Source organism: Salmo salar, chromosome 05, assembly GCF_965601325.2.
Source record: "Salmo salar chromosome 05, fSalSal1, whole genome shotgun sequence".
In the NCBI taxonomy this organism is placed as follows: domain Eukaryota; kingdom Metazoa; phylum Chordata; class Actinopteri; order Salmoniformes; family Salmonidae; genus Salmo; species Salmo salar.
Genome location: NC_138295.1, coordinates 61,848,629 through 61,871,914, shown reverse-complemented (window position 1 = coordinate 61,871,914; position 23,286 = coordinate 61,848,629). Strand labels below are relative to the sequence as shown.

Below are 23,286 nucleotides of genomic sequence, written 5' to 3'. Positions count from 1 at the left end.
AAGGATTTGTTCTTAACTGACTTGCCTAGTTAAAAAATGTCATTGGAAAGACTTTATTTGGCTAGTCTGTCTGTAGATGCTCTACAATCCAGCTCTACAATCTATCAGTAACATTTCTACTAACCCTAGCGCTAAACTTAACCCTTACCCTTATTCTAAACCTAATCGTAACCTTAGCAAGCAGTTGCTTATCAACAGATAGTTTGTTGACAGTATTCACACTATCCAAGTGTTTGTTTCTGTCTATTCGTAGTATTACATACTTAATATGTGAACTGTCCTCAGTGACTTGTATGTATCAACTGTCTCGACATGTTTTTCAATGTTTGATACTTACCACTGTTTGTCTTATACTTGTGATTCATTCATCCTTTACCTTTTGTCTGTATGTTTGTTTTGTTATCTCTTTGTACTGTTTGAAGTGTGCGTCTATACCAGTAGGAGATTGGGCAGTGAGGAAGAGGATATTTCCCTCCCTGATACACTTCCCTTTGTCCCATTGGCTCCCGCATTGATGTAATCATTGGGATGCCTGAGGTATTTAGAGATGTAGTGGCTGTTTCGTTCTATTATTCAAAATACAATATCTAAATCAATGTGAGTAACATTGGTACTGTTCTGCAGGTCAAGACAATGCCGCACAGACGGGTGCTAGGACCATGGGACGCAAGAAGAGAACTATCTTCGCCAAAGAGCACCTGAAGCTTCTGCGGGTGGATTTTGATGTTGATCCCTACCCAAGCATTGCCGTGAGGGAGCGCCTATCCCAGGCCACTGGCCTAACAGAATCCCGCATTCAGGTAAGTGGTTGCACACGCACACACCTTTCCCATTCAATTACGTTGTAAAAAGCACATTCTCATCTAGCTATCCCAATCTGTTTCAGGTGTGGTTTCAGAACAGGAGAGCCAGAACAATGACGCACAGGGAACACAAACTCTCCCCTCAGCCAGAGTTAGCTCACCATATCCCCAGTCCCTTTCTACCTACACAGTCTGTCTCCAAACTCCTCCATGGGATCAAAGATGTGACCCACCAGGTCGACATAGAGGAAGTCTCTTATTACCAGCCGCTGAGCCACAGCCAGATGCACGAGGAGGACTGCTTCTATGGTCCCTCATCTTGTCCCCCCACCTTCCCGCTCTCTCCAGGGGATGCCGGATACAGCAGTCCCTCATTCAGTGTGGGAGTGAGACAGTACCCAGGAACCTGTCATATCTCTCCAGGTGCTTTGCCAGAAGCTCAATGGTGCAACGTTGCCCAGGAGTTCACGTTCTGCTCCCAGGGGGAGGGCCAGGCCTTCCGCTACTCACCTCCATCTGGACTTCTTCATCCCCAGTACGCCCACGGTGGACTCCAGTCCGTTCGTGCCAGCAGCACCTTCGACCCGTTCTCCAGTTGCCCAGCCACACCGGACTCAGCCAGCTGGGACATAGGACTTGAGAACCCCTATCCCATCGACCGGGGTTTCCCGTACAGGGAAGTCTCCGATGAGTACTCAAGTCCTTCTGGGCTCTTTGATGCAATGCAAGAAGCCCCACTACCTGAACTGTCTTCCCAGTGTGTGGAAGACTTCTTTGAGCAGATGGAGTAGAGTTCAGTGGCAGGACCAGTAAACACCCCTACAATATTCTAAGTTGCCAACACTCCAGGTTTGAATAGGTCTAGCTCTTGTGAGAAGTAGTGGACGGTTTCAATGAAACAAATAATGAACATTTTAATTATGTCGATGGACTTATAATCAATCCCAAAATGAGTTCGGCAACATTAAGGCAGACCTGAATGTATTAGCCATGTACAATAGGACTGTTGCATGAATGAACATAGCTGCTGCGTTATGTAGGGAGGTACATTACTACTATAATATAGGGTTAATCTATTTATTTTTAAAACATGTATTTAACCAGGCGAGTCAGTTAAGAAAAACGCATATTTACTGGCTATAAAGGGTGTATAATATGAGTAGAATAATACATTGACAATTTATTTTACATAACGTATCACTATTTATTCCAAATAAACACCTACTTTGTGAACTGCTATTTTATTCTCTCATAATTGACAATAAAATAGGACTACCAGACCCGCAGTAATTTGAGTCAAGTGTCCGGTAAGTAGCATGTGACTCCCATCTAATTTAGGAGAAGGCTTTTAAATCACTCTTTGTCATTGATAGATATATTTTTGCAGATATTAGACGACAACCAAATGGCGGAACGTGTTAGGAGGCGGAACGTTTAAATTGGTGTGATGTTTCCTAGACGCCTGGTAATACAGATGGCCATCACTTCCGGATTCTCTGTACGCATGTGAGACAGTTGGAAACACGTTTGTTTTGCAACTCTTGTATTTGTCCAGATGAAGTAAACAAATGCACTTCATTAACTGACTGGAAATCAAGTCCTTTGACGTAGCTATCTCGCAGGTAATGTGGCTTTATTTCTCCCTGCCTTCATAAATTGCAATTAGCTTTGACAAGTACAGAAAACTGGTCTAAGAATATTTCGTATTATTCTGTATGTAAATCCGACACACTCCATGTATACTGAACAAAAATATAAACTCAACATTAAACTATTTCAACGATTTTACTGAGTTACAGTTCATATAAGGAAATCAGTCCATTTTAATTAGACCCTAATCAATGGTTTCACATTACTTGGCAGGGGCGCAGCCAGGGGTGGGCTTGGAATAGCATAGGCCTACCCACTTGGGAGCCAGGCCCAGCCAATCAGAATGAGTTTTAACCCCACGAAAGGGCTTTGTTACAGACAGAAATACTTCTGTTTCATCAGCTGTCCGGGTGGCTGGTCTCAGATCCCGCAGGTGAAGAGCCGCGTGTGGAGGTCCAGGGCTGGCGTGGTCACACGTGGTCTGCGGTTCTGAGGCCGGTTGAACGTACTGCCAAATTCTCAAAAATGACATTGGAGGCGGCTTATGGTAGAGAAATGAACATTCTCAATTACCTGGCAACAGCTCTGGTGGACATTGCTGCAGTCAGCATGCCAATTGCATGCTCCCCTAAAACTTGAGACTTCTGTGGCATTGTGTTATGTGACACAACTGCACATTTAAGAGTGGCCTTTTATTGGCCCCAGCGTTTATATTTTTATTCAGTGTATGTGTTACATTTCATATGTATTATTTTGTGAATGTCCATTTTGTATGATATATTACGAATTACAATTCGTATTATAGCTTACGAATTTGCTGAACTTACAACCTTCTAGGCTAGGGGTAAAGGTTAGGAGTTAGGTTAACATGCTAAATAGTTGCAAAGTAGCTAAAAAGTAGTAAGTAGTTGAAACATTGCTAAAATGCTGAAGTGGTCCATGATGAGATTGGTATCTATGGGTGAGCCATCCCTTAAGTAGACTGGAATTGTGCCCATTTTTTTCAATGGTAAACTACCTGAGTAAAACATCATTTATTCACCAGCTTTGCTTCAACTCCTTCAGAGTTGAGAGTAGCCCACCTGCCGGCTGATGGCGCTAATATTCCTTTTAGGTTGTTTTTCAACTGCATCCAACTGTAATCTATGCAGTCAGCTATTCACTTGTCATGTCCCCCGGTGACCGGCTCGTACATAAAACATCCTCCATTCAGGCTGCAAGGGTGTCGATTTCCTTCTTACGTAGCTTTAATGGCGAGCCGTAAAAAAAAGAGGTAAAATTGGCGTACTGTTAAAAAATAAAATAATTCCACCACCATGCTAGTCACTATTGCTACTTCCTGATTTGGAAAAGTGTAGCGATGACAATTACAACAATACTGAATGAACACTTATTTTAACTTAATATAATACATCAATAAAATCAATTTAGCCTCAAATAAATAATGAAATATGTTCAATTTGGTTTAAATAATGCAAAAACAGTGTTGGAGAAGAAAGTAAAAGTGCAATATGTGCCATGTAAGAAAGCTAACGTTTAAGTTCCTTGCTCAGAACATGAGAACATATGAAAGCTGGTGGTTCCTTTTAACATGAGTCTTCAATATTCCCAGGTAAGATGTTTTTAGGTTGTAGTTATTATAGGAATTATAGGACGATTTCTCTCTATACGATTTGTATTTCATATACCTTTGACTATTGGATGTTCTTATAGGCACTTTAGTATTGCCAGTGTAACAGTATAGCTTCCGTCCCTCTCCTCGCTCCTACCTGGGCTCGAACCAGGAACACATCAACAACAGCCACCCTTGAAGCAGCGTTACCCATGCAGAGCAAGGGGAACAACTACTCCAAGTCTCAGAGCGAGTGACGTTTGAAACGCTATTAGTGCGCACCCCGCTAACTAGCTAGCCATTTCACATCGGTTACACCAGCCTAATCTCGGGAGTTGACAGGCTTGAAGTCATAAACAGCGCAATGCTTGAAGCATTGCGAAGAGCTGCTGGCAAAACGCACGAAAGTGCTGTTTGAACGAAGGCACCAGCAGGCTCGTAAGCATATCATCGCTCAGTCAGACTGCTCTATCAAATCAGACTTAATTATAACATAATAACACACAGAAATACGAGCCTTAGGTCATTAATATGGTTGAATCCGGAAACTATCACGTTTATTCTTTCAGTGAAATATGGAACCATTCCGTATTTTATCTAACGGGTGGCATCCATAAGTCTAAATATTCCTGTTACATTGCACAACCTTCAATGTTATGTCATAATTACGTAAAATTCTGGCAAATTAGTTCGCAACGAGCCAGGCGGCCCAAACTGTTACATATACCCTGACTCTGCGTGCAATGAACGCAAGAGAAGTGACACAATTTCACCTGGTTAATATTGCCTGCTAACCTGGATTTCTTTTAGCTAAATATGCAGGTTTAAAAAATATATACTTCTGTGTATTGATTTTAAGAAAGGCATTGATGTTTATGGTTAGGTACAGTCGTGCAACGATTGTGCTTTTTTCGCAAATGCGCTTTTGTTAAATCATCCCCCGTTTGGCAAAGTTGGCTGTCTTTGTTAGGAAGAAATAGTCTTCACACAGTTCGCAACGAGCCAGGCGGCCCAAACTGCTGCATATACCCTGACTCTGTTACAGAGGTGACACATTTTCCCTAGTTAAAAGAAATTCATGTTAGCAGGCAATATTAACTAAATATGCAGTTTTAAAAATATATACTTGTGTATTGATTTTAAGAAAGAGATTGATGTTTATGGTTAGGTACAAGTTGGAGCAACGACCGTCCTTTTTCGCGAATGCGCACCGCATCGACTATATACAATGCAGGACAGGCTAGATAACTACACATGGTTGATGATATTACTAGTTTAACTACCGTAGATTCCGCACTATAAGCCACAACTTTTTTCCCAGCTTTGAACCTCGCGGCTTAAACAATGACGTGGCTAATATATGGATTTTTCCCGCTTTCTTTTCAAAAAAAAAACACATTCTGTGACGTGCTCAGTTTTTTGGCGGCATGAAGCTTTCATTAGACCAATGAAATTGCCGAACGGGCTAAGGTCAAACAACTTTTTTGTTTACTGTTTAGACTAAATCGAGCGCTCTCAAACTTCCCATCATTCTGATTACGGTAGTCATTTTGTCACCCTCATCATGGCAAAGACACGAAGAAATGCATATGATGCAGCTTTCAAGTTGAAGGCGATTGATCTGGCTGTTGGAAAAGGAAATAGAGCTGCTGCACGGGAGCTTGGTCTTAATGAGTCGATGATAAGACGTTAGAAACAGCAGCGTGAAGAATTGACTCAGTGCAAAAAGACAACTAAAGCTTACTGCTAATTTTAAATTTTTTGTTACAAGCCGTGTTTCGTTAAAGCCTGTGTAAAGTTCATTTGTTTCAATGTACCGGTAGGCACCTGCGGCTTATAGACATGTGCGGCTTATTTCTGTTCGAAATAATATTTTTTTTTTAATTCAGTGGGTGCGGCTTATATTCAGGTGCGCTTAATAGTCCGGAAATTACGGTAGTGATAATGATTGATTGTTTTTTATAAGATAAGTTTAATGATAGCTAGGAACTTACCTTGGCTTCTTACTGAATTCGCGTAACAGGCAGGCTCCTCGTGGAGTGCAATGTAAAGCAGGTGGTTAGAGCGTTGGACTAGTTAACCGTAAGGTTGCAAGATTGAATCCCTGAGCTGACATGGTAAAAATCTGTCGTTCTGCCCCTGAACAAGGCAGTTAACCCACCGTTCCTAGGCCGTCATTGAAAATAAGAATGTGTTCTTAACTGACTTGCCTAGTTAAAAAATATTTATATATAATAAAAAAAACGGCAAATCGGTGGCCAAAAATACAGATTACCGATTGTTATGAGAACTTGAAATCGGCCCTAATTAAAATCGGTCGACCTCTACTCATTGGTTTTTAGGAGCATATACCTACGTGGGTGATTTGAAAGATGAACTGAGGTCCACACTCAGTTCATCTTTGTGGTAATGCACTGTAAAGTTGTTTGCCAACCGCCAAAGTCCAAAGAAGAAAAAGAATCCTGAAGGAAGGAGGAGAGATGACGAGAAACTAATTCGGCTTACCATTTTATCTGTGGATTAATTGTCGGAGTAGAGGACCTTGTTCATTCCATGTAAAATAACAACCCAATGTTGATATCCCAAGACAAAGTAGCTTGCAACAGCAAGCTAGCTAGCAAAATTGCCATAATTGTTTAATGCTTTTTGACCTGTCCCCAAATTCTATAATATAATTGGTTCAATGTGTTTTGATATTTCAACCTTTGTGTCCTGATCGCATCTGGCGTGGGTGAACAAAATCAACTTGCCCGCAATGGCGGACGGACGCACGGTTTGGTCAGCATGTAATGCCCAGTAATGGAAACGTATTATTAAGTTATCTGGCGTACAAACTGTAGCTTAGGTTGAAATGAGCTCCAAGCTAAATCTGTTTGCATGGTAGCTTGCTGGACATGCAGTTAGTGTATTAACAGTCAGGTTTTCTTTAAGAAGTACAAAAAGAGACTCCTCAACACTTGAGTAAATATTGTAATGCAAAGACGACTACTTAATGGTCGTCAAATGAGGCAAACAATTTATGATAATGTTGTTACATGTAGTTGATTGTAGGTAGTGGTGCTCACAAAACACCCACTCTCTTAGGGCCGGGACGATACCAGTATCTCAATCTTTTTTCCATGGCAAAAATGAAAACATGATGCTGGTTACTCTTTGGTCCTTTAAAAACCTGCTGTATGTAAAATAGTGTGCTATAGCTTGGAAAATACATAAATATGACTGGATGACAACATGTTTGTTTCCAACATTAGGACTGTTTTCCGAAACAAGTTAAATCGGCTTTGTTTTGTTTCCTTGCAACGATACTGAGTATTGCTATACTGGTATCGTTCTGGTCCTACTAGCTATGTTGTGAGCTGTGGAAAATGCTTGTACAATGTGTAGCATAGACCAAGTTGCTGCAGTTACTTTTATATTGTCAGACAAAGCCATCACCTCTTACTGATACTTATTTCAGATTTCCATGAGTTGAGTGACCCTGTTATTACTAGCGAAATAACTACAACCATTATGGGCAAGTTTCTTGAGATACTGTAGGTAGTTCACTCCCATACACGGAGGTAGTTGGAACTATCTAAGTGATTGTTACATGAAGCACCTAATTAAGTGGGATGTGTGTAAGGAAAAGCTACATTTGATCCTACAAGCTTCAGTTTCTGACCTGTGTGTGATTCTCAGAAAGGAGAAGATGGAGGGGAAGGAGCCAAAGAAGGAACAGAAGCGGCACCAACAGAAGCACAGCGGGCCCAAGGCGGAGAGGAAGAAGAGTAGGAAGCAGCTGGGAACTCCAGCCGGAGATGATGAGCGCAAGAGGAACCCCAAAGCGTTTGCGGTCCAGTCAGCAGTGCGCATGGCCAAAACCTTCCACAGGTCAGCAGCATTCGTATACATGCCCCACTACACTACATGAAAAATCATCCCACCATCAGCTTTCATGTTTGCGTTTTTAGCATTTATTTTGTTTTGTTTCATACGGTTTACATAGTATATTGTTGTCATTTTAGTTACTGTGACACTAATCTGTGGTTTACAAGTTCATAGAAATAACCATAGGAGTGAATGCTGTTAACATGTATCTTGAGTGGTTCAGACAGAAGGACAGACATGGAGATTTAGAAAAGCATTGTAGAGGAGGCAGCACAAAAAGTGCAGACAGACACAGTTCAACATTGGAGGAAACTATAAACACTGTTCTTTCCCCCTCTCCCAGAGCCCAGGACCTAAAGGCCAAGAAACATCACATACCCCTGGTGGACCGCACCCCTTTAGAGCCTCCCCCGATAGTGGTGGTGGTGGTAGGACCCCCCAAGGTGGGCAAGAGCACCCTCATCCGCTGCCTGATCAAAAACTTCACACGGCAGAAACTAGGTGACATCTGCGGGCCTGTGACCATTGTCTCTGGTGAGCTGAGCTTGGATGTTTCTTACTGTATTACGATCAGTTAGGTCGTATTCATTAGTGCACACCATAGCAATGCAATTTGCAACCGAAAATGAAAACAAGCACTTCTTATTGGACAAGTTAAGGTAGTCCCTCCCCGTTTTCTCACGTTTGCTTCCATTTAGTTCCTAGTGAATACAACCTTGCGTGACCACAGAGCTGTCATTTAATGTGTTGTTTACCTTGTGTGCTAACGCCGCCACACCACCATCTTAATTTTCCTTTCAGGAAAGAAGAGGCGTCTTACCTTCATCGAGTGTAGCAATGACATCAATACAATGATTGACTTGGCAAAGGTTGCTGACCTGGTAAGTTCATTTGTGTATGGTGGTTAAAGCCAAAATGTTATCAATCCCTTTAAAATTCTGACAAGATAGAATTGTACTTATGATATTGGAGTGTGTACAGTGTCTGTTTTGATGCCTTATTGTTGGCTTTTAAGTATATTTTATCATGCTACAAAAATGCAATGTTGGAATAAACACTATTAGTGTGTCCCAAATGATATCCTATGCACTATCAAGTACACTACTTTTGACCAGGGCCCTTAATGCACTACTTTTGACCGGGGCCCATGGTGCACTACTTTTGACCAGGACCCATAGGGCTCTGGTCAAATGTAGTGCACTATATAGCAAGTAGTGTGCCATTTGAGATGCACATATCTGAGACAATTGAATTGAACCCAGACTTCCCTACCAGACAATAAAAATAGACTTGACGTGAGGCTATCAATGAGCTAAAGACTGACATCCCTGTGGTCCACCAGGTGCTGATGCTCATTGACGCCAGCTTCGGCTTTGAGATGGAGACCTTTGAGTTCCTCAACATCTGCCAGGTGCACGGCTTCCCGCGCATCATGGGCGTGCTCACCCACCTGGACTCGTTCCGCAATAACAAGGCCCTTCGCAAGACCAAGAAGCGGCTCAAGCATCGCTTCTGGACTGAGGTCTACCAGGTCAGAACCGAATTAGAATGAGAAACTTTTTATCTTTGGCTTCACACCATAAATCGTATTAGCAATTGTGTATAAGAGTGAGTGAGTCCGTGCAAATAGTCTCTTAAAATGCAGGCGAGTACAGGTAGATGGGTCTCTACAGGTAGACAGCTTAGGGTTAGCTGCTCAACAGTCTTATGGACTGGAGGTAGAAGCTGTCTCGGAACCTGTTAGTTCGAGACCTGATGCTCAGGTACCGCCTGCCGGAAGGTAGTGGAGAGAGCAGTCCGTGGCTGGAATCCTTGGCGATCTTCCGAGCTTCCTCAGAGACCGCCTGGTGTAGATGTCCTGCTGCCTAAATTACTGGGCAGTCTTCACCACCCTCTGTAGAGCCTTGTGGTTCAGGCCGGGTAGTTGCCGTACCAGGCGGTGATGCAGCCAGACAGAATGCTTTCAATGGTGCACCTGTAAAGGTCCCTGAGGATCTGAGGGGCCAAGCCAAACCTCTTCAGCCATCCTGTAGTCTACGATCATCTCCTTGGTTTTTCTGAGGTTGAGAGAGAGGTTATTGTCCTGGCACCACTCTGCCAGGGGTCTAACCACCTTTCTGTAGGCTTTCTCGTCATTGTCGGTGATCAGTCCTATCACCGTCGTGTCGTCAGCAAACTTGATGATGGAGTTGGTTTCACAGGTTTTTTTGTGAAGTATTTTTATTGTTTTTCACAAATATACTCAAACGGTACAGAGCATGGATAATACCAAAAGCAACAACAACTAAACACTATACTGTAACTAAATATATACAATCTATAGCTAGCACATTTCATGTTTCATTTCTTGGCAAGAGCTGAGATATTTCTGATGTGCTAGATAAACCTTGGAGGTAAATTAGGAGAGTTGGCCAGTCTGTGCCAACCCTGCACGTCCCCTTCATACATCCTGCAACTCAGCTTTGTTCTCTTGTGCTATCGAAGTGACAAGTTGACTTGTGATTTTCTTAGGTTTGTCTTGATAAGATGTTTAAAAAAGTGTACACTATCTGTCAGAGCTTGTAAATGTGTTATAGTTATAAAGGCTAACAATCTCATGAACATGGCATATGGTTATTCTCTGAACCTAATCCAACACAAGTCCCTTTCCTGAACAGTGTTCCACGTTCCCTCTTTGTTCCCACAGGGTGCCAAACTCTTCTACCTGTCCGGTATGGTGTACGGAGAGTACCAGACCCAGGAGGTCAAGAACCTGGGTCGCTTCATCTCCGTCATGAAGTTCCGCCCGCTGGTGTGGCAGCAATCTCATCCCTACGTCGTGGCCGACCGGTGAGTGTCCAGACCTTTTTAGAGCAATGTGTTTGTAATGGAACGTAGCCAGAACTGATTAAGAGTAGGGAAAGTGACATGGATCAAATCAGTTAACTACCAGGGAGAAGCAGTACCTGGACTTTGGGCAAATGGTGTGTACTGTATGTTGCTATTATTGTTTTGTAAATGCTATACTGCTGTTGAATGATGTCATGTATGGTTATTGTGTGTAACAGAGCTGTTTTCTTATAGAAAGAATGTTTATGGTTTGTGCGGGCGCGTGTGTGTTGTGCACACTTGCGTGCCTGTGAACGATGGATCTTAGCACCCTGCTTCCGTTTTCAAATGTTCTTGTTGAACTGTACCCCTTTCACTGTTCCTCGATCACACTCGCCATCTACACAGCATGGAGGATTTGACGGACCCCGAGATGGTGAGGGTGGACCCCAAGTGTGATCGTACTGTATCTCTCTATGGCTACCTGAGGGGGACATACTTGAAGAATAAAGGCCAGGTCCATATCCCTGGTAAGTATGCTCATTGGGTTAAAAGCAAATAAGAATCTGAGCCCTTTTGAGGAACATTAACTTGTAGAGAAGAGAATAATTTAATACTGCATCAATACTCTCAAACCTAGTACATATTGACATGCACTATTCACTTTCACCAATGTATTTTGCAAATAAACATAGCATGTGGTTACTGCGGTGGTGTGTTTGGGAAATGTTTCACTCCTACACAGTTGTACAAAAGTGGGGTTTTGAAAACATTGATTCTGAAAGCTATATTGTCTTAACATTGGTCAATTTGGTTTGAAACCTAACACATGATTGCACCCTCTGCAGGTGTGGGGGACTTTGCTGTGGCAGACATCAGCTTTCTGCCAGACCCCTGCGCTCTGCCTGAAGCGCAGAAGAAGAGGGCGCTGAACGAGAAGGAGCGGCTGCTCTACGCTCCCATGGCGGGGGTCGGGGGGGTCGTGTACGATAAGGACGCAGTGTACATCGACCTGCCCGGCGGCCACGTCAATCAAGAACAGGTCAGTTCCAACCCCTGGGCCATGTTCAGTAAGACACAGAAAAGGAAAATGCTTTGAAACATTTAACAAAAAATAAAAAAACAATGTATTTCTATTGGTCAAAGTCAGATAGTTGATGGATGTGATATGGAAGTCCTCCTGAATATAATTGACTCCTGTTATATACAATGGCTTGAGACTGTTGTAATGAGTGTACTAAACCAAAAGTGTCATGGGCCACTGAAAATTCCCTCTCCCCTGAACCTAGATAATGTCCAGAGGATTTTGGTCATGTGTGCACACGCTCCTATAATCAGTTATTTCTGTCCCGTGTCCACTAGGAGGAGGTCCGTCCCACCACAGAGTTGGTCCAATCCCTCATCGGTACACACACCACCCTGGATGCCAAGATGGCCGCCAGCAAAGTGTCACTGTTCACAGGGGCGGCTGCCCTGACCCCCGGGGAAGTGGAGGAGGAGGAGAACGGGTGAGTGACCCTCACGCAACAACGTCTTGGTGATCTCAAATGACACCCTATTCCATATATTGTGCGCTACTTTTGAAAGCCACTATGGAATCATTTGAGACACAGCCTCATTGTTAAAATTGGTTAAAGACTAATTGTCAAGAGTCGCAGCCCTAAAATCTGTCAGTCCTTGCAATTTGAGAGTTGCTACATTTCTCGAGTCCTAATCCTCAGCTTTATAGCAAACCAAGTGGCTGCCGTTTTGTTCTTTTTATGAAATAAAAAGTGGACCCTTAAATAAAGGAATAAAGAAGATGATATACATTTTTGCCTCTGACTTGTGTTGGTCTCCATCTTGTCTTACAGGCTGATGTCAGGACCCCAGGAGAGCCGAGTCTGGGACCCTGAGACACAGAGAGAGAGGAGGAAGGCTGTCTTCACTGAAGAGGAAGATGATGACGATGACGACAGCGAGGGTAGCAGTGACGAAGAGGGGGATGAGGAAGGAGAGTCTGAAGAAGAGGATGAGGGGGGAAACAAAGGGGGGGAAGAAGAAGAAACTGTTTTGAAGAAAGAGGCAAAGGACAAAACGGAACCAAAAGAGAAGCAAGGAATAAAGACCGTCCCTCCGGTGAAGAGACAGAAGATGGAGGAAAGGAAAGAGGAGAAAGAGCCAGTGGTGGAGGTACCTGCCTTTGCAGACAGTGAGGATGAGCTGGAAATGAGTGAGGAGGAGGAAGAAGAAGGGGGGAAGGGAGAGCGTGAGAGTGAAGGAGAGGAAAGTGATTCGGAGGGGGAAGAAGATGAAGAAGACGGTGCAGTGGAAAAGGGTGATCTCAAACCAATAGACTCGGGTCATTGCTCGGAGGAGGAGGATGCGAGTGATTCAATAGAAGATGACTGTGAAATCAATATCTCGGGCAAAGAAAGCGAGAAGTCAAATGCCACCTCCAAAATGGAAGAGGAAGATGAGGAGAAGGAGGGAGGAGAGCTGTGCTATGAAAGTGCAGGTAATATTCTGTCTATTCAGCGCAGTTCCATTGTGGCCCCTCCCCCTTGTCTATAATACCTCTTCAGGGTCCACAGATTTTTGTTCAATAATGCTGCTCTGAATTGAATACCAAGTTGAGTACTTGAATCAGGTGTTAGTGGCAGGCTGGAACAAAAACCTGCACACACTGGTGTAAGCAATATTGTGATGGATGCACCTTACCCCAACAGTTGTCTGTTGAATTCAAAACCAACCTAGCCCTTACTCTCTAGGCACTCCTGTAGATCTGACAGGACTAGGTAGGTTTCTTGCCTTGTGATAGGATCATTTGACCTATCCAATCGTATTGAATTTACATGAGTGCCTAGGAGCTAAGGGTCGATTTAGCATTCAGAATGCGTGCTTCTGTCTGCCATATTGCTTTCACCTTGTGAATACTGATGGGGAGGGGAAGTGGTCAAATGGAACAAGAACTTAAGTTGGAATAAATAATTAATGACCTTTGACCCTAACCCACCTCATGTTTCTCAGGGGCACTGCGGTGGAAGGAGGGTCTGCAACAGAAAGCATCAGAGGCATTTCTACGGCAACAGCGCGCCGCCCCCAACCTGCGTAAACTGGTGTACGGCACAGGTAATGTCTCCTCCTGGGTTTCAGTAACAATATTATCATTTTTTGTTCTAAAGGAATATTTTTGCTATTAATTTTACTGACATTTTCCCTTTCATCCTAATGTCATGGCGGTCTTGTTTGTTGAGCACTAGTGTATTCATTAATGCACACTATAGCAAAACGTTTGGCAATGAAAATGATCATTTGTTATTGGACTATTTTGCCCCATTTGCTTCTGTTTGTGCCTAGCCTTGATTTCTGACTGACTACGCTTGTCTCCTTCAGTGGCAGAGGATGATGGTGATGGGGAGGAGGATGAGGAGCTGGGAGGGCTGTTTCGAGTCAGCCGCCCCGAGAAGGGCAAGAAGCATCGTGCGGACGGTGTGGATTGCTCCCGTTTTGACCCCGATGCCGCTCGCAATTGGGACCTGGAAGAGGTAAAATAAATCTACAAAACCATATTGTAGCGCCCCTTTCCTTTGTCCCATCTCTTTTACTACAGGGTTTATCTTCCTCTGGGACCCCAAGGGTTACACATTTTTGTTTTAACCCAGCACTAGCACACCTTATTTGGTACTGGACATTTTAAAATGTGGAAAGACCAACAGTTGGAAGAAAGGCATTAAGAAAGACTTTAGAAGGAGCTGCAGATGGAGGCATCCATACATTTCATATTCTTACCTGGGTTGGGGTCAATACAATTTCGTTTCCATCAATTCAAGAGATTAATTAAACTTATTGAGAATATTCTTTACTAATTGACATATATTGTTTCCTCAGATGCTGGACTCGATACGGGACTGTTTTGTGACGGGGAAATGGGAAGACGATCAAGATGCTGCTACATTGCTGAAAGAGGATGGTAAGGAGTTGCTGCTCGTTGCTCAATAATGTTGGGATTGTTTTCATGACTTTCTTGGTCTTTATAACTGCAATCTGTCCTATTTTAAATGCAATCTGTAAAGGTCGACTCCTGTGTTCACATCGAATATGGTAAACAGAGAGCAATTCAAATTCATTTTCCCCAATTCTAATTATTTTCAGGAGCTCCGGATATGGGCTCATATTCCTAACAGAGTAGTCCCAATCCATCAGGGCTATGTACTGTATATCAGAAGTCCACTGTTCATTATCACCCCCTTGCTAACTCACTCTTCTTTTCTCTTTTAGAGGAGCTGTATGGCGACTTTGAGGACTTGGAGACGGGGGCAGTGCACAAGGGGAAAGCTGGCAAGCAAAAGGACCAAGCCAAGGAAGAAAGTGATGATGAAGATGAGGAGGAGAAGCTGATGAAGGTGGACGACGAAACCCAGAAGAATAAGCGTTTGGAGAAGAAACGGCGGCTGAAGGAGCGTTTCGACACGGAGTACGACGACGGAGACGCCACCTACTTTGACGACCTCAAGGAGGAGATGCAAAAACAGGCAGAGGTGAGGGGTTATGGGGTCATAGGTAAACGTTTGTTATGACAGGAGGCAGAAGTCTCTGGCCCTCTTCGAGTACTTCAGAAATGCCTCCTTTGTCCTTTCTTGATGTGGGGGTTAGAGTCAGGTGGGAGAAACAGTGGGAAGGGTGGATGCAGGCAGTGTTCCCTAAAAAATGTAGTCACTGAGTGCAAACTTGAACCTTGAACTTCCGGTGCACGTTTACTGTGCACACTGAAGCTGTACCCGCTTTAAGTTTGTTTTAACAGTGGCCAAGTAGCCTACTGTAGCTATTTGATCATAATGTAGGCCATACAAAAATAATGGAGAAAAACGCATCCCAGAACATTTTAACATGGAAATAGCTGTTCTATCATTCAGCCTATAGTAGCAGCCAATATGTGGTGTTCCATGCCTACATTCCATTACTTTATAAAAAAAAATACTTTTGAAGTCGGAAGTTTACATACACCTTAACCAAATACATTTAAACTCAGTTTTTCACAATTCCTGACATTTAATTCTAGTAAAAATTCACTGTCTTAGGTCAGTTAGGATCACCACTTTATTTTAAGAATGTGAAATGTCAGAATAATAGTAGAGAATGATTTCTCAGTTTGTACTTCTTTCATCACATTCCCAGTGGGTCAGAAGTTTACATACATTCAATTAGAATTTGGTAACATTGCCTTTAAATTGTTTAACTTGGGTCAAATGTTTCAGGTAGCCTTCCACAAGCTTCCCACAATAAGTTGGGTGAGTTTTGGCCCATTCCTCCTGACAGAGCTGGTGTAACTGAGTCAGGTTCGTAGGCCTCCTTGATCGCACACGTTTTTTCAGTTCTGCCCACAAATTTTCTATAGTTTTGATGTCAGGGCTTTGTGATGGCCACTCCAATACCTTGACTTTGTTGTCCTTAAGCCATTTTGCCACAACTTTGGAAGTATGATTGGGGTCATTGTCCATTTGGAAGACCCATTTGCGACCAAGCTTTAACTTCCTGACTGATGTCTTGAGATGTTGCTTCAATATATCCACATAATTTTCCTCCCTCATGATGCCATCTATTTTGTGAAGTGCACCAGTCCCTCCTGCAGCAAAGCACCCCCACAACATGATGCTGCCACCCCTGTGCTTCACGGTTGGGATGGTGTTCTTCGGCTTGCAAGCCTCCCCCTTTTTCCTCCAAACATAACGATGGTCATTATAGCCAAACAGTTCCTTTTTGTTTCATCAGACCAGAGGACATTTCTCTAAAAAGTACGATCTTTGTCCCCATGTGCGTTGCAAGCCGTAGTCTGGCTTTTTTTATGGCGGTTTTGGAGCAGTGGCTTCTTCCTTGCTATTTAAAGGTACAGTCAACTTAGTATATGTAAACTTCTGACCCACTGGAATTGTGATACAGTGAAATAATCTGTCAATAAGCAATTGTTGGAAAAATTACTTGTGTCATGCACAAAGTAGATGTCATAACCGACTTGCCAAAACTATAGTTTGTTAACAAGACATTTGTGGAGTGGTTGAAAAACTAGTTTTAATGACTCCAACCTAAGTGTATGTAAACTTCCGACTTCAAATTTTTTTTTTTACATGCAGGCTTGAAATGAACCTGTATCCAAGGAGGTGACTGAAAAATGTTGTTTGATGCAAGAAACCACTTTACAAAATAAAATTCATTATTATTCCCATACCATTATTACAGAGAATCAGACAAATTATGCTATTGGCTACTTATTCAAGACTGTCTCAAAATACACTTCCTCCTTAAGAGATTAAAAAGCTCAGTACCTGACTTGCTTTTCAAAGATGGCTAGAAATGTACACATTTTGTGCTCTTGTTGGAAGCAACCAATCCCCCATTGTTGACTAGAAATGAGCTATAACTGGGCTAATAACTCACTAAGTAGCCAAGAATATGAACAACTGAACACGTGGCAACATGCAGCTCTCACTTTGATCTCAAAACAAGCTCATCTACTCAAGACCGCTCATACTGTAGCCTAAACACTGTCCAGTTCAAAGTGAATGGCACAGATCCATATGGCTATTTGCATATAGGCCTACTGCAGCTCTGATTGGTTATGGTGCATCGGTCTGTGTAGAATACTGCGGAGTCATGCCTGTCAATGCAATAGAATCCTACTCCAAGAAAATCTCTTGCACGTTTAGTTTTGCATACGAAATCTTGCATAGTTAGTTTTGTTTCGGTACATTACATTGAAAGTGGCTAGTATTGCGTTGATGCGTTCATGATTGCCACAGTAGAGCGAAACGTTGATAGTGTTAACTAAAGGGGAAAACTGTAGAAAGTTGAGTGACGTTCAATCTCAAGCTTCTGGACGCACGTTCATATTTCTTCTGCACGGCTACACACACACACAGCTTAGAGGGAACATTGGATGCAAGGTATTGTTTCCAGTGGGGAGCTTCGCATATGTGACATGGCGGGAGTGTTACCACTCAACCACTGCGCGTAATCACAGATCTGAATTGACTGGATTGGGGCGTGAACAGGGTGGTAAACTTACTTGCACCTACCCAACCACCAGATCTGTGCTTATGTCTTAAGAAACAAGGAAGAATGCATTTGGAAATTATTCATACAGGGTCAAGGTAACATCTTATTATACCCAAAAGGAAACCAAAGTTGTCAGTGGCATTCCAATCAGACATTGGGTCATGTTCATCAGGCACAATGAGGGAAAATCAGTCTTAAAATGCAAGACAAAATTGTGCATGCTCTTTTTTTTAAATCCACTTACAGGACTGTCAACCTTGGCACTGACACAAAGTATATTCAGTATGTGGCCCGTGTGGGTTTCAAACCAACAACCCTGATGTTGACAGCACCATGTTCTAACCCACTGAGCATTTCATTACACCACAATCTCTAAACCTTTCTCCTCTTCCTAGCTGAACCGGGCTGAGTTTGAGGACGTGGATGACGAGACACGGGTCCAGTACGAGGGCTTCCGGCCTGGCATGTATGTCCGTCTGGAGATCCCCTTCCTGCCCTGCGAGTTTGTCACCAACTTTGACCCCCACTATCCCATCATCCTCGGGGCTCTAGGTGCCAGCGAGGGGAATGTAGGCTACCTGCAGGTAAGTGAAGGGTTAACGAGTCAGGCTCCGTTTCATTTCAATTGAAATAGAGTGAATTGGACTTCCAGTTCAAGAACAAACTCCTTGGCTGGGTCTGAAATATCACCCTATGAAATACAGGGACGTCTCATTGAGACCAATGTCTCTTTTGCAAGGGAGCCCTGAGTCACAAAAACGCCTGACACAATTATAACAATCCAAGACGGGAGCATGAAACACACAAAAATACTATTTTGAAAAACACATGCATTCCTCTGTAAAAAGGTAATTTACCAATACCCTGAAATGTCTGAAAGGCAATGGTGCGTCCAATTGTAGGGTATGTTGAAATGTGTTCCATGTATGTGGCACGTAAAAACTAAAGGCTGTTTTACCTAAATCAGTAATGAGAACAGGAATTACTGTGAGCGAGTAAGGTATTTGTACGTCTGTAGGTCAGGAGCGATGTAGTATGGTAGTTTCTGCACGAGCGCTTTATAAATTAACAGAAGGCAATGCTCTCTGCGTTGCCAATGATGGCCAGCGTACTTCCTGATACAGATCACAGTAATGAAAAGTCAACTGAACTATTTATTCTATCAAGCGAAAGGCACAATCTGTTTCTGTAGAAGAAGCCCATCTTAATTCTGTTTCCTCGTTAGCTCATCTACATGTTTTAAATGACTACTTGTCATCGATCCAAATGCCAAGGTATTTATGAGTGGACTTGCTCCATTCAGCGTGCAGATATGTCTGAGCTCTAGAGAACAGAATATACGTTGTTTTATCTGCATTCAGTACCAGTTCGTGGTCAACAAGTGCTTTTTGTATGACATTTTAAAGCAGTCTGCAGATCAGCTATAGCCTGGTTTGAAGAGGAGGCAGAGAACAGCACAATGTCATCAGCATAAGTGTAGCTTACAGGTTTTCACTAAGGAACCAATATCGTTTATGTACAGGGGGAATAGTATTGGCTGTAAATCAGTGATATAGTGGTGCCTGGAGAAGTGGGTACATAGGCCTAAACTTGCTCTCACACTTTCTTTTAAACAGAATGTTTTAAGTCCACAACAATGCTTAAACCATATCAGGAGACCACTTTTGAGGTCTGGGGAAAAATCTAAGAAATGTTACATTTTGAGTGTAGTTACCATTTAATTCAACTGCAGGCATCTAGCACTGTTTGGTTAGCGGTGTTTCTGTATTGCACATGAGATGGAGTTTGCAAAACAAATGGCCACTGGATTGATATCATGATATCATTCTGCCGGGTAGGCATAGGCTACTTTGTAGCTAGTTAACATTTAATCTTCCATCTACCAGAAGATGGTTAGGCCCATCATTAGCGTCGCAAACTTTTTCCTGTTCCTTAATTGTTTGAAACCTTGAAGTTTTATTAAGTACCTTGCTTCAATGTCTCGTATAGCCAAAACATTGAAAAAAATTATTTTGCCTTTATTTAACTAGGCATGTCAGTTAAGAACAAATTCTTATTTACAATGATGGCCTACAACGGCCAAACCTGGGCCAATTGTGCGCCGCCCTATGGGACTACCAATCACGGCCGGTTGTGATACAGCCTGGATTCAAACCAGGGTGTCTGTAGTAATGCCTCTAGCACTGAGATGCAGTGCCTTAGACCGCTGTGTCACTCGGGAGCCCCAAACCCACTATAGAAACGTGGAGGTCATTATTTTAAAGACTTCGCTCTCCTGTGGTATTGGTTTTAAAATCAACTTTCTTTCATTGTTTAGTAGCCAAAAGCATTATCATAGTCATATTTGCAACCCCTGATAGTTGTTGCATATTTAGAGCTCCCCTCCTCCTAAATTTCTCATCCCTTCTGATAGTGCCTCTTTACTGCATCACATCGATGTAAAGAAGCTAACTAGCTACATGGAAGTAAGAGGGAGAGTAAACATCATTGTTTCTAGTTGAGGTTAGTGACAAATGAAGTGTCCTGGCTTCGCATCAGTTCAAAAGATTGACGAGTGACTGAAGAGACCACCTAAGAGCTGTGTGGGAGAGCCGCACAGATCAGCTCAGTCAGATTGCGCAACTGAAAGATGTAAATTCTGCTAATGAGAAGATGGCATAAAATATTCTGCAAGCATCCTTCTGATTGGACAAAAAAGATGAAAAGGAGCTTTGTCAAATTAAATGTCCTTTAGTCTCACATGGAATTCTCGTCTCGTCACATTTTTGTTGACTAAAATGAAAAATAACTTGTAATAATTATAGTTTTATATTAGGTTCTTGGTCACCACCCTGACAAAGGTCTTTCTTGCCTGGTTGCTCAGTTTGGTCGAACGTTCAGCTCTAAGCAGAGTATTTCCATATTTTTTTCAATTTCCCAATGATGGAGGCCGCTGTGCTCCTGGAAACATTAAACACATTTAACAGTTTTATACCTTTCTCCAGATATAGTGCCTTCGGAAAGTATTCAGACCCCTTTACTTGTTCCACATTGTTACGTAAAAGAGCTCTTTTACGCCCTCTTCCAAATGGTAGCTATAAATGCAGAGGATGCGCACAGTGCAACAATATGATGAAGTGTGAATATCTCTGCCACCCCCACACAGGAAAACGGTTCCAAATAAATGACATTATTACGTGTTCCACCACCCATGTTATTTACATTATTAAATGTCCATGTGGGCTCTGCTATGTCGGTAAAACCTCTCGTTCTCTCAGACAATTAGTGAACATAAAAGTTCAATCAGGATAAACGACAGGGATTATCCAGTCGCAGTACATTTTAATGACCTAAAGCATGACATTTCTACCTTTCAGATTTTGTGGCATAGAGAAAGTTAAGATATCAGACAGGGGAGGTGATATTAATAATACTCTGAGTAAAAGAGAATGTTTTGGGATTTTCACCCTCCAGACATTATTTCCTAAAGGACTTAATGATGAAATGCCTATGTATGTTGTGAATTTGAACATGAATTATGTCCCTATTTAAGATTTTTCGTACGATGTACCCAATGATTAATGAAAACTTGCTATGTCCTAATTGTGATTCTACAGACGTGTTTTATACGTCTTATTTACACACTTTATTCTAATATTTATGAAATGCATATTGTTATATTTGGTAGCACTTATTTGTTTTTTCTTCGCCTCCAACCCCTTTCGATGCGTGGAATGGATGTGGCTAGGTCTACATTAGGGTGCTCATTTTAAGAAATTCACAAAAGCTCTGACGAAGGCCGATACGTAAGCTTATTAAAGATCAGTGATACTATCAAGAGCAGTGTGCGGTTTCCTTTTTCAACTGTTGCCATGCACCTGCAAAAATGATTGCTCAGATGTGCGACTGCCTTTTTGAATTTAGAATAAGGCTGTAACGTAACAACATTTGAAAAAAGGGTCTGAATACTTTCCGTAGGCACTGTATATGCCTCATCACACTTCTAAACACAGCAAAAAAAGAAACGTCCCATTTTCAGGACCCTGTCTTTCAAAGATAATTTGTAAAAATCCCAATAACTTAACAGATCTTTATTGTAAAGGGTTTAAACACTGTTTCCCATGCTTGTTCATTGAACCATAAACAATTAATAAACATGCACCTGTGGAATGGTCGTTAAGACACTAACAGCTTACAGACGGTAGGCCTTTCTACTGACTCTGAAAAACACAAGAAAGATGCACAGGGTCCCTGCTCATCTGAGTGAATGTGCCTTAGGCATGCTGGAAGGAGGCATGAGGACTGCAGATGTGGCCAGGGCAATAAATTGCGATGTCCGTACAGTGAGACGCTTAAGACAGCGCTACAGGAAGGACAGCTGATCGTCCTCGCAGTGTCAGACCACGTGTAATAACACCTGTACAGGATCGGTACATCCGAACATCACACATGCGGGACAGGTACAGGATGGCAACAACAACTGCCCGAGTTACACCAGGAACGCACAATCCCTCCATCAGTGCTCAGACTGTCCGCAATAGGCTGAGAGAGGCTGGACTGAGGGCTTGTAGGCCTGTTGTAAGGCAGGTCCTCACCAGACATCACCGGCAACAACGTCGCCTATGGCAAAAAGTGCTCTTCACTGACAAGTTGTGGTTTTGTCTCACCAGGGGTGATGATCGGATTCGCATTTATTGTCGAAGGAATGAGCATTACACCGAGGCCTGTACTCTGGAGCGGGATCGATTTGGAGGTGGAGGGTCCGTCATGGTCTGGGGCAGTGTGTCACAGCATCATCGGACTGAGCTTGTTGTCATTGCAGGCAATCTCAACGCTGTGCGTTACAGGGAAGACATCCTCCTCCCTCATGTGGTACCCTTCCTGCAGGCTCATCCTGACATGACCCTCCAGCATGACAATGCCACCAACCATACTGCTCGTTCTGTGCGTGATTTCCTGCAAGACAGGAATGTCAGTGTTCTGCCATGGCCAGCGAAGAGCCCGGATCTCAATCCTATTAAGCACGTCTGGGACCTGTTGGATCAGAGGGTGAGGGCTAGGGCCATTCCTCACAGAAATGTCCGGGAACTTGCAGGTGCCTTGGTGGAAGAGTAGGGTAACATCTCACAGCAAGAACTGGCAAATCTGGTGCAGTCCATGAGGAGGAGATGCACTGCAGTACTTAATGCAGCTGGTGGCTACACCAGATACTGAGTGTTAATTCTGATTTTGACCCCCTCCTTTGTTCAGGGACACATTATTCCATTTCTGTTAGTCACATGTCTGTGGAACTTGTTCAGTTCATGAATCTTATGTTCATACAAATATTTACACATGTTAAGTTTGCTGAAAATAAACGCAGTTGACAGTGAGAGGACATTTCTTTTTTTGCTGAGTTTATCACGGAGCTCTACGAAGAGTTCCTTGGACTTCATGGTATAGTTTCTGATCTGACATGCACTGTCAACTGTGGGAACTTATATAGACAGGTGTGATTCTAAATCATGTCCAAACAATTCAATTGGCCACAGGTGGACTGTTGTAGTGATATCTCAAGTATGATCAAAGGAATTTGGATGCACCTGGGCTACATTC

General features: G+C 42.8%; 1 protein-coding gene across 1 annotated transcript in view; it reads left to right on the top strand.

Moving 5' to 3' along the window:
- The first annotated feature begins 2,260 nt into the window (after positions 1 to 2,260).
- The window catches only part of LOC106605356 (ribosome biogenesis protein BMS1 homolog), a 38,653-nt gene continuing 17,627 nt past the window's right edge, over positions 2,261 to 23,286 (top strand). Inside the window, exons 1-15 of the mRNA XM_014200877.3 lie at positions 2,261 to 2,425; positions 7,684 to 7,875; positions 8,216 to 8,406; positions 8,674 to 8,753; positions 9,215 to 9,403; positions 10,559 to 10,701; positions 11,089 to 11,210; positions 11,529 to 11,722; positions 12,043 to 12,188; positions 12,534 to 13,177; positions 13,690 to 13,791; positions 14,056 to 14,207; positions 14,551 to 14,632; positions 14,941 to 15,200; positions 18,108 to 18,296. Of these exons, the coding sequence (XP_014056352.3) occupies positions 7,694 to 7,875; positions 8,216 to 8,406; positions 8,674 to 8,753; positions 9,215 to 9,403; positions 10,559 to 10,701; positions 11,089 to 11,210; positions 11,529 to 11,722; positions 12,043 to 12,188; positions 12,534 to 13,177; positions 13,690 to 13,791; positions 14,056 to 14,207; positions 14,551 to 14,632; positions 14,941 to 15,200; positions 18,108 to 18,296 (2,676 nt within the window). The 5' untranslated portion in view covers positions 2,261 to 2,425; positions 7,684 to 7,693. The remainder of the gene's footprint in view (positions 2,426 to 7,683; positions 7,876 to 8,215; positions 8,407 to 8,673; positions 8,754 to 9,214; positions 9,404 to 10,558; positions 10,702 to 11,088; positions 11,211 to 11,528; positions 11,723 to 12,042; positions 12,189 to 12,533; positions 13,178 to 13,689; positions 13,792 to 14,055; positions 14,208 to 14,550; positions 14,633 to 14,940; positions 15,201 to 18,107; positions 18,297 to 23,286) is intronic.